At 42.3% G+C, this 16,678-nt stretch overlaps 1 protein-coding gene across 1 annotated transcript in view; it reads left to right on the top strand.

Annotated features, from left to right (window-relative positions):
• GRIN2B (glutamate ionotropic receptor NMDA type subunit 2B) overlaps nucleotides 1-16,678 on the top strand; it is a 420,489-nt gene that overhangs the window by 363,450 nt on the left and 40,361 nt on the right. Inside the window, exons 5-9 of the mRNA XM_015151178.3 lie at nucleotides 492-694; nucleotides 1,479-1,650; nucleotides 1,869-2,022; nucleotides 5,581-5,706; nucleotides 8,284-8,513. Coding sequence (XP_015006664.1) covers nucleotides 492-694; nucleotides 1,479-1,650; nucleotides 1,869-2,022; nucleotides 5,581-5,706; nucleotides 8,284-8,513 — 885 coding nt within the window. The remainder of the gene's footprint in view (nucleotides 1-491; nucleotides 695-1,478; nucleotides 1,651-1,868; nucleotides 2,023-5,580; nucleotides 5,707-8,283; nucleotides 8,514-16,678) is intronic.

Raw genomic sequence — 16,678 nt, 5'->3', positions numbered from 1 at the left:
CCCATTGTTCTGTTGACCTTTCCACAGCTATCCGCTGCTCTCACCATCATGCTCCTTGTTACAGTTAGGTAGAAAAAACTGGCAGCCACACATAATGCAGGCAACTCCAGCATCCTCACAGCACTTACTACACAGTGCTGCAAGGTATTTGTTTACATATCTGACTCCACTCACTATGAGCTTCATGAAGGACAGAATGATGCTTCTTTGAGCCATGGGTCTTGGCAGGGTGCCAGCACATAGTAGGTTCTCATTTAATGTTTGGTAAGTGAGTGATAATTGAATGTATTGCCTTTCTTACATTTGGACACAGTAGTCTTATTTGGGGCATATAACTAGAGAGAAGAAAAAGTATTCCTCTCTCTAGTTTGTACAATGTTGGCACTTGTTGGTTTTTGTTCAACTGCTTCCTGGAATTATTCAGACAATACAGGGACAGGCTGTTATGTTGTGGCCAGAGGTTTCTGATTCTCGTGTTCATCCTTGTGCAGGTGGGGAAGTGGAAAGACAAGTCCCTGCAGATGAAGTACTATGTGTGGCCCCGAATGTGTCCAGAGACTGAAGAGCAGGAAGATGACCATCTGAGCATTGTGACCCTGGAGGAGGCACCATTTGTCATTGTGGAAAGTGTGGACCCTCTGAGTGGAACCTGCATGAGGAACACAGTCCCCTGCCAAAAACGCATAATCACTGAGTATGGCATCCTCTCAATGACTTTGGGTGGCATGGAAGAGTGATGCACCTGTTAGCACTTGGCTGGCCTGAGACCTGAGGCATGAGAACCGGGCACTGTGTCTGATTTCTAGTTGTTTTTGATCTGTGGGATTACTGGCAGCCCTCTGGTCTAATGTCCCATTCTGTCCAGATGGTGACCTGGGAAAACGATGGCTAACTTCTTATGCTAAACTTTCTCTGGTCTTGCTTGGCCTCAATGATCAGGGCCTCAAGTTTATGGAGATTTAAGTTTACTTCTGGTTTTCAAATATGTTTTCTTGGGCCAACATGCCCCAAAATCTTGAGAGTTAGAACTATTTTTTGAAAAATATAAAACTAATCTATGCTTTTAAAAGTCAGGATAATGGTTCTCCTTGGTGTGAAGTGCCTAGAGTGGGAAACAAGAGGCCTCTTGGGTGCTGGTAACTTTTCTGTATCTGGATCTGGGTGCTGATTAAAAAGAGTTCAGTCTGTGAAAATTCATTGAACTGAGGCCTTCAAATATGCACCCTTTTCTTATGTATTTTGTACTTCAAAGGAGAATTAAAATTAAGAGGAAACATATCTCCATGCGATGAGATAATGAGAATAGTGCAGGTCTGCTGTCTGTCTTATTTCTTCACTCGAGTCTAGTATAAATTGTGCTGAGCTGTGAAGGGGGTCTGCTTCGGGATTGGAGGTTTGTTAATGGCAAAGGGTAATAAATGTTGCCTTTTTGTACAAAGCCTTTTTGTTCGTTTGTTTTTGTTTCTTTAATTGGCTAGGAATAAAACAGATGAGGAGCCGGGTTACATCAAAAAATGCTGCAAGGGGTTCTGTATCGACATCCTTAAGAAAATTTCTAAATCTGTGAAGTTCACCTATGACCTTTACCTGGTTACCAATGGCAAGCATGGGAAGAAAATCAATGGAACCTGGAATGGTATGATTGGAGAGGTGAGTGTCCACAAGAGCTGTTTCCATTTTCATTTATTTTCCTTCTTTTAAATATACGTTTTAAACATGCTCACTTTATGCATTTCAGAAAATACAAAATGGCAAATAAGATGTATTGTTCCCACTATATAAAGAAAACCATAGCTAGGCTGTATTTTCCTCGTGGTGGTCCCTTGCCCTCTGAATGTTTTAATTGGAGGATTGCGTCTTTCTCTTAGGTGGTCATGAAGAGGGCCTACATGGCGGTGGGCTCACTCACCATCAATGAGGAACGATCGGAGGTGGTCGACTTCTCTGTGCCCTTCATAGAGACAGGCATCAGTGTCATGGTGTCACGCAGCAATGGGACTGTCTCACCTTCTGCCTTCTTAGGTAAATGTTGGGTTTGCTGGTGGAAGGAAATGGACATACGGATGGGGAAGTGAAATAGGGAACAAAGAAGGAGCACATGGCCAGGCTCTTCCAGCTAGGAGGTGGTTTGCTAGGAGCTCAACTCAGTCAGGGACTTCACTTAGGGGACTTCAAAATTAATTACTCTCAAACATGAAAACTGATGAACACCCAGAAAAATAGGAAAGCATAATGCTGTCTAAGAAAGCAGTACTGGACTGGTCCTCAGAGGCCCTACTGTAGTCCCATTCCTGCCATTTAGTCAGCATGTGACCTTGAGCAAATTTGCTCTATCTGGGGACTCAGTTTCCTCATCCACAGGAGAAGTCATTTCAACCAGGCTGATCTCTGAGGCTGCTTCCTGCCATAATAATTTCTAATTCTGGATATCATTGAAATATCTATTTATTTTTAATTATCTGCAAGAATTGTGCTCAGTGCTACCAAAAAAGGTTTTTTGTTTCCACGCAAATTTTCTGAGGCTTTGCCAGATAGAGCTGATCTGATTCTTCCTCCCACCCCAGCGCACCCCTCCCCATACCATTCTCTCCAGCATCACTTAAATGTCAAAAATCTCAGAAGGGATATAAGACTGGGTGAGATGAGGCCAAGATTTCAGTTAGATGAGGTCTTTCGTGAGCTCATACCCCATACTTTTTTTCAGGGGCCATGGAATGAGGGGTTGGAAAACAAAACGTCACCTTGAAAACAGAACACTGGGCTAGCAGAAAGGAGACTGGGTTTGGCCTAAACAAGCCGTAAGCCCCCGGAGGAGTCACCATCTCTCTAAGGGACATCAACATTTTTTAAATGGGGCTATTATAGTAGACAGTGACTAACATTTCTTTAAGCTCTAACCATAGGGAATTAATTCAATTAATGCATTGCAAAGTGGAGTTATAGGCTCCATAGAATTTTTCTATAAATTACTCAAATTTCTTAGCTAATCTTCTTACTCACAGTGAAGCAAATTCCAGCCTTGCCAATTTTATGTGAAATGTGATTAGATAGTACACACTGTATGCAGTAATTCTCATAGCTGCTGTACGTATTTTATTTGCTTTTTTTTTCCTGTGCAAGGATAATTGGAACATTAAGAGATATAAACAAAACCACATTCTAATTCTAACCTTGTCAGTACAGCACTACCTTAACTTCTGAACTGGCAGAGCCAGTGGTACATTAATATATCACTGGAATGGCATAGAAATGTCAGGCAGGGTGTGTTTATGTCTGTGTTCAGAGGAGGAGCAGTTAGTTATAGGGATAAGAGAAGCCAACATTTATTGAGCACCTACTATATAATGTGCCAGGCATCATTGTACACCCTTTGGTAATATTAACTCATAAAATGTTATTATACCCATTTTATAGCTTAGGAAACGGAATCTTAGACATATTAAGCCATTTTCCAGCAGTCTCTTAGCTGATAACTGGCAGCTCTAGGATTAAAATCCAGCTATGGTAGCCTTCAGAACCTGTGTTCTGGTACAAATAAGGCCTTTTCAGGGTTCAGCCCCTAACCCAGGAACCAGCATGGGGGACAAAGAGCAATGTAATAAAATGAAAAAACACAGACTTTTTGGCTCAGTTTGTAACTTGACCCTGCCACTTTCTGAGTATGAACTGGAAAGAACCTTGACCTCTCAGTCCTAGTTTACTCCTCCATAAAATAAATAAGGTAATCCCTAATGAAAGGGCCATTAGAAGGATTATATATACAGTATGTGGTAAAGTACTTTCTAAATTGTAAAGGCCGAAACAGACGATGTATTTTGTGTATAGAAAGTTTCCCTGGGCCTAATGGGAGGAAAAGACCATAGAGGTGATGCTTTTACTCAGTTATTCCCCAATCTTAGACAAAAGAGAAATCAGGGTAGAATTGCAATCAATTAGAGTCAAGTGTGCAGAGGTTTTCTCTGCACCTCTGGAGAGAGCCTTTGAATTGTACCTATTATGCTCGCATCTCTAGCTGCCATTAAAAGGTTTTGCATTTCACAGTTGGTGTGTTAAGCACTGGGGCTTTATCAAGATCTTTTTAAAATTGATTAAGTGACCAAGCTTTTACAATTCCTTTGGGAGTTCGATAATAGAGTAGGTTTCAGAGTAAGAAATATATTTTCTAATTTTCAGCCAATTTTTCCCCTTTTTAAACTTCATCTTTATTAATGATTTGGAAGATGGAGAAAACAGCATGTTAATTCACTTAGTTATGAGTTTACAATGTGCTGTGACAGCTAAAAAGGCCAGAACTATTTTGAGACACAATTGAGGGAGCATTGTATCATGGGACAGAATAGTGATTGTCCCTTTTTATAGGCCTTCACAGAGATGGCTTCTGGAATATAGTATCTAGTTTCGGGACACCTCCCAGCCAGAGAGATATTTAGCTCAACTGGAAAGCATTCAGCACACATGATTAAAGATATTAAGAAAGCATGTGTGGAACATTCTTGCTACCTTGCCCAGTCTTGTCCCATCAACCCTATCACTTGGTGACAGGGGATAGATTGTAGTTGGTTTGTGAATTATAGCTTAGGTATGTTCCCTTGTCACTTGTTAAATTCCCACCGTTGCAGATAATAATATTTAGCATGGAAGGATTCTTTTTTTTTTTTTTTTTTTTTTGAGACGGAGTTTCGCTCTGTCGCCCAGGCTGGAGTGCAGTGACGCAATCTCCACTCACTGCAAGCTCCGCCTCTTGGGTTCATGCCATTCTCCTGCCTCAGCCTCCCGTGTGGCTGGGACTACAGGCACCCGCCACCGCGCCCGGCTAATTTTTGTATTTTTAGTAGAGACAGGGTTTCACCGTGTTAGTCAGGATGGTCTCGATCTCCTGACCTCGTGATCCGCCCATCTTGGCCTCCCAAAGTGCTGGGATTACAGGCGTGAGCCACCGCGCCCGGCCGGAAGGATTCTTTAACATTGACTTATATTCTCATATCCTAATGATGTCTGATAACATACGATACATAAAAGTAGGTTGAAAAAGTGAATCTAGGCTAGGAAGTTTAAGAGAAGTGATACAAGGAGGAAAGGGGAGCTGGTTATGTATTGTACATAATTATTCCTGAACAAATTCAACTCTAAAATAGTAGGTAGGTCTGTTGAGAATGACTGTATCTGCAAGGCTCAGAAGCATTGGGGAAGGCATTTCCAGGCCTCTATTACATGGTGTGGCCATATAGATGAGAACACAAATTGAGTCAGTCCAATACTCACCTCATAGCTAGTATTTCTTCCAATTGCACCATTTACTGAAATACCCAGATATTGGTCCAATATTGGCAGAAACTGCCTCTACAACCTAAAAGGCTCACAGGCATGAAGCTGTCCTTCTCATGTATTTGAAGGAAGATAGTCCTTGCCCTTTAAGGAAATGGTTCAGGTACAATCTAACGTAGGCCCTGGCTTCCTGAAGGCAGACAACACACTGTGGTTTGTTCCCCACCCCCTAAAATATGAAATGAATATGTGAATTAATTCGAAGTCTTTTGCTCTCTGTTTTAACCCTGAGCACTGCTTTTTTCCCTTCCCCAGAGCCATTCAGCGCTGACGTATGGGTGATGATGTTTGTGATGCTGCTCATTGTCTCAGCCGTGGCTGTCTTTGTCTTTGAGTACTTCAGCCCTGTGGGTTATAACAGGTGCCTCGCTGATGGCAGAGGTAAGGCCGGCTGGAACTGCTGCATTTCCCCAATTTTTTTCTCCTATTTTCAAATCTCTGGACTCTTCATTTGTTATCTGCATTTTCCCTAGCATATCCATTTCTGAAAAGGAACCCTGAGGTGAACATTTCTAGGTCACCATCTTGGTGTCTCTTTAGAAATACTCCAGTTAAGACGTTAGTTTGAATCTGTAGGTCTGCTTTATGCCTGGCCCCAAGCCTAGTTGCACTCCCAAGTTAAGGAGAGGAAAAACTGTTGGTAGATATGGGTATAGCATAAACATGTCATAGGAAACTATTTTGATAACCTTAGGCTGTGGGCAGTCTGTTGGAACAGATGTCGCTAGCAAGGCAGATTGTACACACATGTTAAGAACAAGAAGAAATGGAATGCCCCAGGGTATTTGCAGGTGGTTGTGGCTAGTAGAGTTCCCCAGTGCCAAAGGATCACAACTGAAGTACCAGATCTCCAAAGCATATGCTCCTGGCTTAACCCCCTTGTCAGAGAGTATAAAAGTTGGGTGTTGGAAATAAAATAAATGAGAAAGACCAATTCTCACTCATAGCTGTTATTGGGTATGGTCCAATTTCCTGGGTAGGTGGACCCAGAGATGTGAGGGCTGCCCATGTGTTTGAGGCATTTATGACAGTTTTTAAAAGTTCACATGATTTCTAAAGAGGGGCATGGGATCCTTGTAAATAACTCCTCTAAAACTTCCTGAGAACCCCAGGATTAAGAAATATTCTGCCTTCTCTGAGCCTTCTCCATTTCAGAAAGTGAGCTCTATCCTAGAATTATACCTCCAAAAGGAAAGATTCTTAATCCTGGCTACACATAAGAATAATCTATGGGGGTATCTAAAAGACACGGGTGCTTGGACCTCATTCACCAAGTCTAGGGTGGAGCTTAGACCACTGTATGTTTCAATATAGTGTTTCTCTATCTTAGTTGCATGTTAAAATAACCAGCCCCACCCTACACCAATTTAATAAGAATCTCTGAGGATAGGGTTTCAGGCAGCAGTATTTTATAAAATCTTCCTCATGCTTCTGTTGGATCCACAGTACAAGCTGTGAAACACCAATTTACTGAAGTATTTCCAAGTGTAGACCTACCTTTTAATTTGGTTTGTGTATTCTGAGATGGGAGTTGGGGTGTCTCCACTGCATGGTACAGTCAGGGGCCTTCCACCTGTGCTTCATCCAGAAGCCATGACCTAGATCCCAGCCTGTGTGGCATCAGTAAGAAGTGGAACATCTGGGAATCACGTGAGTATATACTTAGGTCGGCAATGTCAAGAACTAAAGTCAGTGTGCATTGCCTCTCTCCCCTGAAAAAATAACAGGAGCCAAAAATCCAGACTTGCAAAGAAAGCTCAGAGTGAGGGCTTACAATTACTCATTTTACCGAAGGCTGTTTGTCTTCACAGAGGAATTCAACATGGGACCACTTTAAATATCAAGTCTCCTTGGAGCATTTTACAATTTACAAAACTTTAATTTATAAACAACTTTTTAGTTACACATCTGTTGCATGAAATAAGGTCCACACGCACAGATGTGTGTGCACAGTTAGATATCAGGTTCAACGTGAGTTGTCCCTGATGATTTATTTGGCTGAGCAGATGCTATCAGGATCACAGATTACATCATAAGACCTGTGCAAATATGTTGTAAAACTGTGCAGGCAGATGTTCATTTCTGCAGTGGAGGGGCTACATGGAGATTCAGACAACAGGCAAGATTTTACCATCAGCATAGAGATTGCGATGAGGTCACAATACATATATGGGCAGAAGCCCAAGCACTGTGTGTGCAAAGGTTGGGGGAGCGGGGGAAATCAAAGTCAAAGGCAGCTTCCTTTCTGCCCTTAGATGCATGTAGCCAGGCCAGAATTCTACGACTTCCCCTTTGGCCTTCCTGATATTCTTTTACACACAAGCTTCTACGGCAGGAAACCAGCTGGGAAGTGTTGGCATTGGAGTGGGGTCAGGTTTGTCTTTGAAATATTGAGTGCTAAGTGCTAGAAGCTAAAGAAAAATCAGGAAAAAGTGCATTCCAAGCCATCTAGCATCAGTGTAAACAGACTTGAAGAGGGTTTGTGAATGGTAGAAAACAATCTTATACAATTCTTGGTGATGTTTTTGGAAGTTAAAATGCATTATTGGTAGATACAAATATAAAATTTAGGAAAAACTGACAGTAATGATTCAAGTGCGACCATAGTGACATAGGCAGCCTGTGTTATTCAGTTTTGATGTGACCTTGATAGGGTCTTGTATATGGGGCAGGTTGATGGCTCCTCCAGAGGGGAGTCATGACTGTTAATTCAAAAAAGACCATCCCACACACACCCCAGGCTTTTGGTTTTTCTTCTAAGGAACCCTCTGCAGCCCTCCTGAGAGTCCCTGGAAAAGAGAGATACACACTCTCAAATTTAAAAGCCATCTATAAAAGAGCTCGGTTTTAGTGGAAGAGTTTCCTGCTCTGAGCAGGGACTCACCCTGTGTATTTGTAGGTTTAAATAGAACCAGTCACAATGGCTTAACTTTCGTCCTTGTCTTTTTGTCGTGCCAGAGCCTGGTGGCCCCTCTTTCACCATCGGCAAAGCTATTTGGTTGCTCTGGGGTCTGGTGTTTAACAACTCCGTACCTGTGCAGAACCCAAAGGGGACCACCTCCAAGATCATGGTGTCAGTGTGGGCCTTCTTTGCTGTCATCTTCCTGGCCAGCTACACTGCCAACTTAGCTGCCTTCATGATCCAAGAGGAATATGTGGACCAGGTTTCTGGCTTGAGCGACAAAAAGGTAAGAGACTCATTTGAAATCTCCCATCTTTCCTTCATTCCTGTTCTCAGCCATACTCAAAGTTCTCATGTACCTGCTTGCCTTCTAAATTTTTGGAATTGACTGTTCTTTCTTATGTTTCCTTGTATTGGAACATGGGAGTAGAAGTCAGTTTCCCTGCTGAAATAACATGACTTCATGTTGGCCTCCTGATTCGTGAAAAGTTATCACTAGTACACCCTAGGCTGCAAATAAGGGGGTTGGTATGTTAGCAGCTTTCTGAGTGCATGGTACCTCCTGTTGGATGTGGTTGGGTGGCCTATCTGCACAGGGGCTGCCAGTGTGGGGTGTTATTAGACAGCCGCCGCTGTGTACCCACACTGAGGAGATGGGCGCATGATGGCCTCCTTTTCTTCCCAGTGGTGTTTGGCTGTGGGCTCTCCCTTTGTTCCACGGCACACTCATGTGTTCCTGGGGCTGAGCAGGAGGGTTGTTCACATTGTGTCTTAAAGAGAAGTAACTGCTGTTTAACTGGATGATTTGGATGATTGCCCCTGAGTGGTGTTGATGAATGAGCTGCCCCCTCCTGTGGGCCTATGCAGTTGAGAGAGAAGGGAAAGTGTCTGCTGTTTTCCATCACTGCTGGATGAGGATGTACAAAATCCATTCTCAATACATCTGACCCTCCAGTCTGCCTGAAGCATCACATTTTCCATGGGAAATCTGTCTCCTGAAACTATGTAACCAGAACTAGGGATGGGAGCCACTTCCGTGGAGTGTCCCATAAAGCTTGTGGCCAAAATAATTTTGGAGACTTGCGCTTACAACAAATTTTCTACTCTATTTCCTTAAGATTTAGAAAATGTGACATTTTTCCACTCCCACCCCCACCCCCCCAGGATGAAGCCATGAGATACAGACAGGTGTGTCTTCAGACCAAATAGTACTTTGCACATGGGTTAGATTTGCCCAACCTAAAACCCTACACACTTAAGCAAATGGTCTGAGAAGAATGAAAAGGAGGACATATTCTCTTCAGGGGCTCAGATTCTGATTTTTCCTTCTACATCTCTACTTATCAAGAACATTTAAAAGCATGTGGAGAAGATAAACAGTATCTTGAGAAAATGAATATATATATATATTTTTCTGAGTGCATGGTACCTCCTGTTGGATGTGGTTGGGTGGCCTATCTGCACAGGGCTGCCAGTGTGGGTTAGTAGAGGGCTGCCGCTGTGTACCCACACTGAGGAGATGGGCGCATGATGGCCCAAGGAATATATATATATTCCACTGTGTTTACCCCCTTTGTGTTATCTCTTTCTCTGATTTGTCTTCCTTTTTGCTTTTTATTCCTTATTTTAAAAAAAAAAATCTCTCTCTTGGACTTTTTTATTTGGAAGCTTTTATTTACTTCTCTCATCTCAAGATTTATGATACATTTATTTATATATTCATCCATTTATTAATCCGTTTTTAAACCTGTCTCTGTTTCTTCATCAACATCTTTCATCATGACCCTAACTAAAATTTGAGTTAGATATCTCCTTTCACCCCCCTTTGCAGCCACTACCATAATTACCTTTTGGTGACTATTTCTGGAACCTGGACAGTAGTTGGGCTGACAACAACCACAGGGCTCATTACTTGGATGTGGCTTAGTGTAAGGTGGACCACGCCCACCTCCTATTGTTTGGATGTCTGATCCCTTTAAATCTCATGTCGAAACTTGATCCCCAGTGTTGAAGGTGGGGCCTAATGGGCAGTGTTTGGGTCATGGGGTGGATCTCCCATGAACAGATTAGTGCCTTCCTTGGGAGGGGCGGGACTGAGTGAGTTCCTGCTTTGTTAGTTTCCATGAGAATTGCCCCAAAAGCTGATTGTTAAAAAGAGCCTGGCACCTCCCCTCTCGCTTGCTTCCTCTCTTGCCATATGATCTCTGCACATGCTGGCTCCCCTGCCCCTTCCACCATGAGTGGAAGCAGCCTGATGATGTCACCAGATGCCCAAACTTGAACTTTTCCAGATATCAGAATTGTAAGCCAACTGAACCTTTTTTTTTCTTTATAAATTACCTAGTCTCAGGTATTCCTCTATAGCAACACAAAATGCACTAAGGCACCACCCTAAAACATGGATGTTGCAGAAACTTGATGGGCCATGTCCCATGTGTAGACTTGTCAGAAGTATGGCAGACCATGTCTTCACACGCGGCTGTGGCAGAGATGTAGTAGACTGTGTACCCACACAGAGTATAGCAGGGCCATGTCACCATGATTGACATGGCAGGGCAGGGGTGTAGTGTATCATGTCCTGTGCATGGTTATAGCACTGTATGGTGAGATCATGTCACTATGCATCAATATGGCAGAGATGAGGTAGGTCACAGATCTTCCTAAGGGTCTGGGCTGTTAAGTGGAGGATCTCCATGGGTATCAAAATGTTTCCTTCCAGTGTCTCAAAAATTACTTGGTATACTGCACTTACCTTTCTCTTACCCTCATGGGCCATGCAGTAATAACTGAATGCCTTTCTGTTTGAACTGAGCATAACTGAGACACGGAGGAAGATAGTTTTCTTTTCCACGATCTTGAAATAAGTATCATATCTAGGCTTCTTAAAGCAGATAGGATATGCACGTCTGCCCTCCATACCATGTTGATTATGTTCTAAAAAGTTGGAGCCCATCAGTTTGTTTTATAGAATGAAGGCAGTTTGTGTGTGTGTGTGTGTGTGTGTGAGAGAGAGAGAGAGAGAGAGAAAGAGAGAGAGAGAGAGAGACTTTCAAGACCTTTGAAATAATTTCCACTGTGACACCAGCTCTGTAGTCTCATTGGCCAATTCTTGGGTTCCTGCATCTGATATCCTGGGTATCCACAATTCTTCATCTTTTTCAACTATACCTCTATCTGTGCATCTGCCTAGGAGGCTTTTTTCCCCACTTTTTCATTCATCGAACTTCTACTGAAGCTTCAAAACCTAGATTAGAGATCCCTTTATTTGTGGAGCTTTCCCTAGCTCATCTGGGAAATTAGTCATTCCATGCCCTATTACGGCAACTATTCAAATCTTTATTATAACATGTATCTTCCACATTCTGTTGCAATAATCTATAGGCCTATACCTGACCACCTATTCCTCTATCTGACCGTGAATTCCACAAAGTCAATGACCATAAGTTGGTCATCATTAAGACAAAAAAAAAAAAAAAAAAAAAAGACTGTGGGGAGAGAGGAAGAGAGGCTGTATTTACTTAAGAACCCCTGTTGAAAACAGTGGACCCAGCATCACAGGCAAAGAAAGCAATGAGTCAGCAAGTACCCCTTAACAGCTGTTTAATTTGTAAATGGTTATCTGATACATTTCAGAACTTTGCAGATGACAAAACAGTAAAGTGGAAGTACCCTACCAGAATCTGTCAACATGACTTACATAATTATAGAAAATACTTAAGTAACTAATGACTACATATCAGTGTCAGAGACAGTTACATAAATCAGAAAGAGTTTCCTGAAAGTATACTTAAAACGTTAAAATTCTTATAGTCTTACTCCAAAACACCTAAAGAAAACAAATTCATAGGACAGGGTATGGTAATGTGTGAGGGGAAGTATATTCTGTGAATTTAGGAAAAGAATAAAGACATTCAAACAATAATGTTGAGAAAAGAAATGAGGTGATTTTGAAGATTATTTTCCAATGTGATTAGATTTTCATCAAGGAAGTAACATTTAAAATGGAGAAGGGTTCCTAAACTTGTTTTGACTATTACAGGTGATATATCTTCCATATAACTCAGATCAAATGATAAATATCTTGGAGTGATAATGGAAAGATATTTGTAGCCATTCAATTTATAGCTTTTTAAAGAATTATCTTCAGCTTTTTTTGCAGAAAAAAAAAATGTACTCAGATTTCATTTATGTTAAGGTAGAAAACCAGAGTTAAATTTCCATGAAAACCTATTTTTGTGCTCCTTTATACTGGAAGGCTTCCATTTTGCGGTAGCACATTACAGTGAATTCAGAATTGTTCCACTACATGCTGTACCTAAATATGGGTGCAAGTTCTAACGTTCAGCAGCCCGACTGTACATTCCATCAGCTCCCCCAGTGGGAGGAGGGTGTAAGGGAGCTAGTGACATCTTTCTTCTCTTAACAAAGAGCCCACAATACATTCTCATATTTCTCACCCATCCAGATGGATTTCTCATTTTGCAGTCTGCCAACCATAGTATGAAGGAAAAAGAGCTTGGCCAGTGAGGGAGGGGGACGTATTTGCTGGGCACTAGGTACATTTTGTATGCTCTGTGTATGCTATTTGGATAATCTTCATACAGGTATGATTATTCTCATTTTACAAATAGGAACACCGAGACTCTGGAAAACTAGTAACTTCCCCAAAGTTATACATTATCAAGTGACAGAGCCAAAATTTGAGTTCCTGTGTATTTGGCTCTAACATCACTCTGCCAGAGTGTTTCTCTTGTAGCTAATCTCAGGGAAAGCTGTGACATAGATAAGGATTGGTATTGACACCCCTGCCCCCACTTTCTTATTTAATTCCCTATCCTTTAATGTAATGCCTTGATTCCACTTAACAGAGCACATTACCACCACCACTACTATTACTACTAATAATAATGGTTATCATTATTACTATTATTAATAATAATAATATAACTTCAATGATAACATCCCAGCTAAGATTTTTTTTCAGCTCTTACAAGCCAGACATCATGCCAAATATATTTCATAGATTATCTTATGTAATGGTGCTATTAATATCTTTATTTGTAGATGAGGCAACTGAAGCTTGGAGAGGTTAAGTAATTTGCCCTTATGGTGTTCCTGGCTCACTATAGCCCCTGAACAGTGTGCCGCCCTGTTTAGACACTGATGCTATTTGATGCTTTTTCCAGTTATTCACTTTTCTTCCTACCTTCCCATCTACCTTATCAAAGCCTAACAAGTTAGATCCTTTCCCCCTACTAACATGTAGCTATCTAATTAATTGAGCCATAATAATTAGATAGTATTGTAACATTTGCACTTTATTTAATAAGCCTTTTAGAGATATTATTTTAAATAGAGAATAATGGTGATTTCCAGTACTTGGGCAGGCTAATGGCCCTCAAATTGACTTTAGCCTGTGCATAGAGTGACCCTTAGCTTTAAGCCACTGTTGGATGGTGGAGAACGGTGCCACCAGGAGTGAGAAGGGATAGTTATGGGGTCAGTGGGGTCTGGAGTCAGAATGAAGGAAGCCCACAGGGAGGTGAAAGCTGCTAAAGTCACAGAAGGTTGCCGTTTGACCATTGGGCTCTCAAGGGTATCTGGCTGCAAATGATTTCACACATTCCTACCATCATTGTGACACCTGCCTGAAATATATTTTGCAGCTCTTTTCCTCAAGGAATTAGAGGAGCTTTATTAACTTTCAAATGTCAAAAAGGTGCTCATCTGCTTACTGAGGGTAGCTGTCTTTGCCTGCCACACTGGAGGTACAATCAGGATGGCCACGTAACACCCAAATGAGGACCCCATGGCTTTCTAAATAATGAGTCTTCTGGGTTTCCAAGAAGTCCCATGGAGGTCTGGAAGTCACTTCATATTCTTTTGGGATATAGGAAGGGCATGACTTTTAAATCAGCATGCAGGCAAATAAATAAATATGCATTCTGGAACAAACTCAGCCTAGTGATAAGCAACTTTACTCCACAACTACCCTGAAATGTTGAGTGGTTGTGGAGCATGTGTGAGGAAATGGGGCCACGCTTTCCACTGCGACAAATTTATTTTCCTGCCCTATTAACTGGAAGCCAGCAGGAGACAGCCAACCTCAAGCCTGATCTGTCACACCCTTTTCCTGGCCCAGATCATCTCGCTCAGACCACGGAATACTGGGCTAAAAATAGCTTAATTGAGAAAGTAGCAGTCATGACCAACTAGCAAGGGAGCTAGTAATGAGGGCCTGGGTTGGACCTCTAGGTAGCTGAGCAAACTGTAAGGGTATGATTCATGCAAGGGAGTCCTCTGGGCCTGTCAGGCAACTATTCCTCTTAGAGCCACTGATCAAGAGCAGGTCTGGAAAATGTAAAACTCCCCAAATCCTGGGAGTGTCTGATATACAGAATGCGCATGAGAGGGGGAAGGATACCTGCGTTTCGTTTTGTTCTCTTAATTGGCAGAGTCAGTCTGACTCTTTCCATGGACTGCTGTCCCAAGCAATGAGACTCCTTCATTCCTGCCAGGGTGACCTCCATCCAAATGGGTCCAGAACAGACCCCTGGGTCTTGGATAGCCCCAGGTCTGTCCATCAGGGTTGGCTACCCCCACTTCTTCTCTGGCTTTATTTAAGAATGGGTCTGCTGTGTCCCCCAGCAGGTTCCCCCAAGCCCTAATTCCTCAATCCATCTTGACTGAGACAAGAGATCCCTAACTTCAGTTCAACATCCTGTGGCCTAGTAGTGGTCACCCTCCAAGTCCTCCTGGGGGGCAGATGACCCAGAGTTGATGACTGGGTTCCTAGCAGGGCTTCACAGTTGACTTTTACTCCTTCCTCTTTTGTGGTCCCCTTCCCGTTGAAAGACCCTCTTCCCCTTGAACGACCACCTGCTTCTTGCCTTCCCATGACCTCTAACACTGTATTCCTCACCTCTAAGCTCTGTGACCTTGTTGGGGCCTGAAGTGGGTTGAATTGTATCCTCCCAAAGATATAGCCACATCCCCATCCCTAGAACCTACAAACGTTGACCTTGTTTGGGGAAAAAAAAAAAAAAAAAAAAAAAAAAAAAAAAAAAAAAACTTTGCAAATGTAATTAAGTTAAAGATCTCAAGATGAGATCATCCCGGAGTATCCAGGTGGACACTAAATCCAAAGACAATTGTTCTTGTAAGGAAAAGGCAGACACAGTTTTGACCCAGAAGGGGAGAAAACACATAGATGAGAAGACCATGTGAAGATGGAAGCAGACACTGGAGTGATGCAGCCACAGGAACACATGGAGCCACCAGAAGTCGAAAGAGGCAGATATGGATTCTCCCCTAGAACCTTTGGAAGAAGCACAGCCCCAGCTAACACCTTGTTTTGGAACTTCTGGCCTTCAGAACTATGTGAGAATAAGTTTCTGTTTGTGGCTATTTTTTATGGCTGCCACAGGGACCTAATACAAGGCCTTCACGACTTCTTCTGTAATCTGCACTTTGAGCTGATTGCATCCTTTAGACTTCAGTGCTTCTCCTCTTTGTCCCAATCTGCATTGTCAGTCTCCCAGCCCCATCCTTTCAAAGTGTGTATTTCTTACAGTGGGATCAGGTTCAGTTCCCCTCTCCTTTACCTAGAAGAATGGATCCAGTTTGCACTGAAGCTTTGCAGAGACATGCTTTATAGGCAGAGTCTTCTCCTTGCTGGTTAATTTCAGGGAAACAATACAAAACCTGAGTGTCAGTGTGCTCCTTTTTGCTGTGTCCTTGAGCTGGATTAATGTCAGTTTCTCACAATACGTACTATACTGCTTATGTGCACACTTCCCCACTACCTTCTACTAGGCCTTTTAGTAGTGATATCCTTATCAAAGGGAATTGAGGACATGTCTCCATAAGATGTATCATTTTCACAATTCCTTTGTGCAGAAAAACACTAATGCACTCTTCTCATATTCTAGACTGTGCCATGTTGTTTAAATCACAGAACTGGAAGAAACTTTATTTGATCAACAGGCACAGGGAACTCTTTTCTCATCAAAAGCAAATAGGCCTCCTCTCTCTTCTTGTAGCCTTATCCTCCCTGTTACACAAGAATGCACGTGCACACACGCGTGCGCGCGCGCGCACACACACACACGCACACACAGCCCTACCCTCCAAGACTACATAAAGGTACCAAGATAACCGGGTAAATAGTAACTTAGCACTCACAAAGCTGCACAAGGAACACACGTTTCCCATGTGCATAGAAGGTTTACTAAATGGATATCAGAAAGTTTGTCTTTCTTAGCTGGGTAAAGAATCTGGCTTTCTGTTATTCTGCTATTAGTAGACTCATCTTTTTGTGAAACACAAAAATGAAATGAAATGAAGGAAGGAGAAGGAAGCAGACAGATGGAGAGAGTATGAGGGGAAAGAGGAAGGAAGGAAGGGAGGGAGGGAGGGAGGTAGTCAGAAGCCAACACTGTCCTAGATCTG

The sequence above is a fragment of the Macaca mulatta genome, chromosome 11 (assembly GCF_049350105.2).
Source record: "Macaca mulatta isolate MMU2019108-1 chromosome 11, T2T-MMU8v2.0, whole genome shotgun sequence".
Lineage (NCBI taxonomy): Eukaryota > Metazoa > Chordata > Mammalia > Primates > Cercopithecidae > Macaca > Macaca mulatta.
The sequence above is the reverse complement of the archived record's forward strand: the minus strand, read 5'-3'. Positions and strand labels throughout refer to the sequence as shown.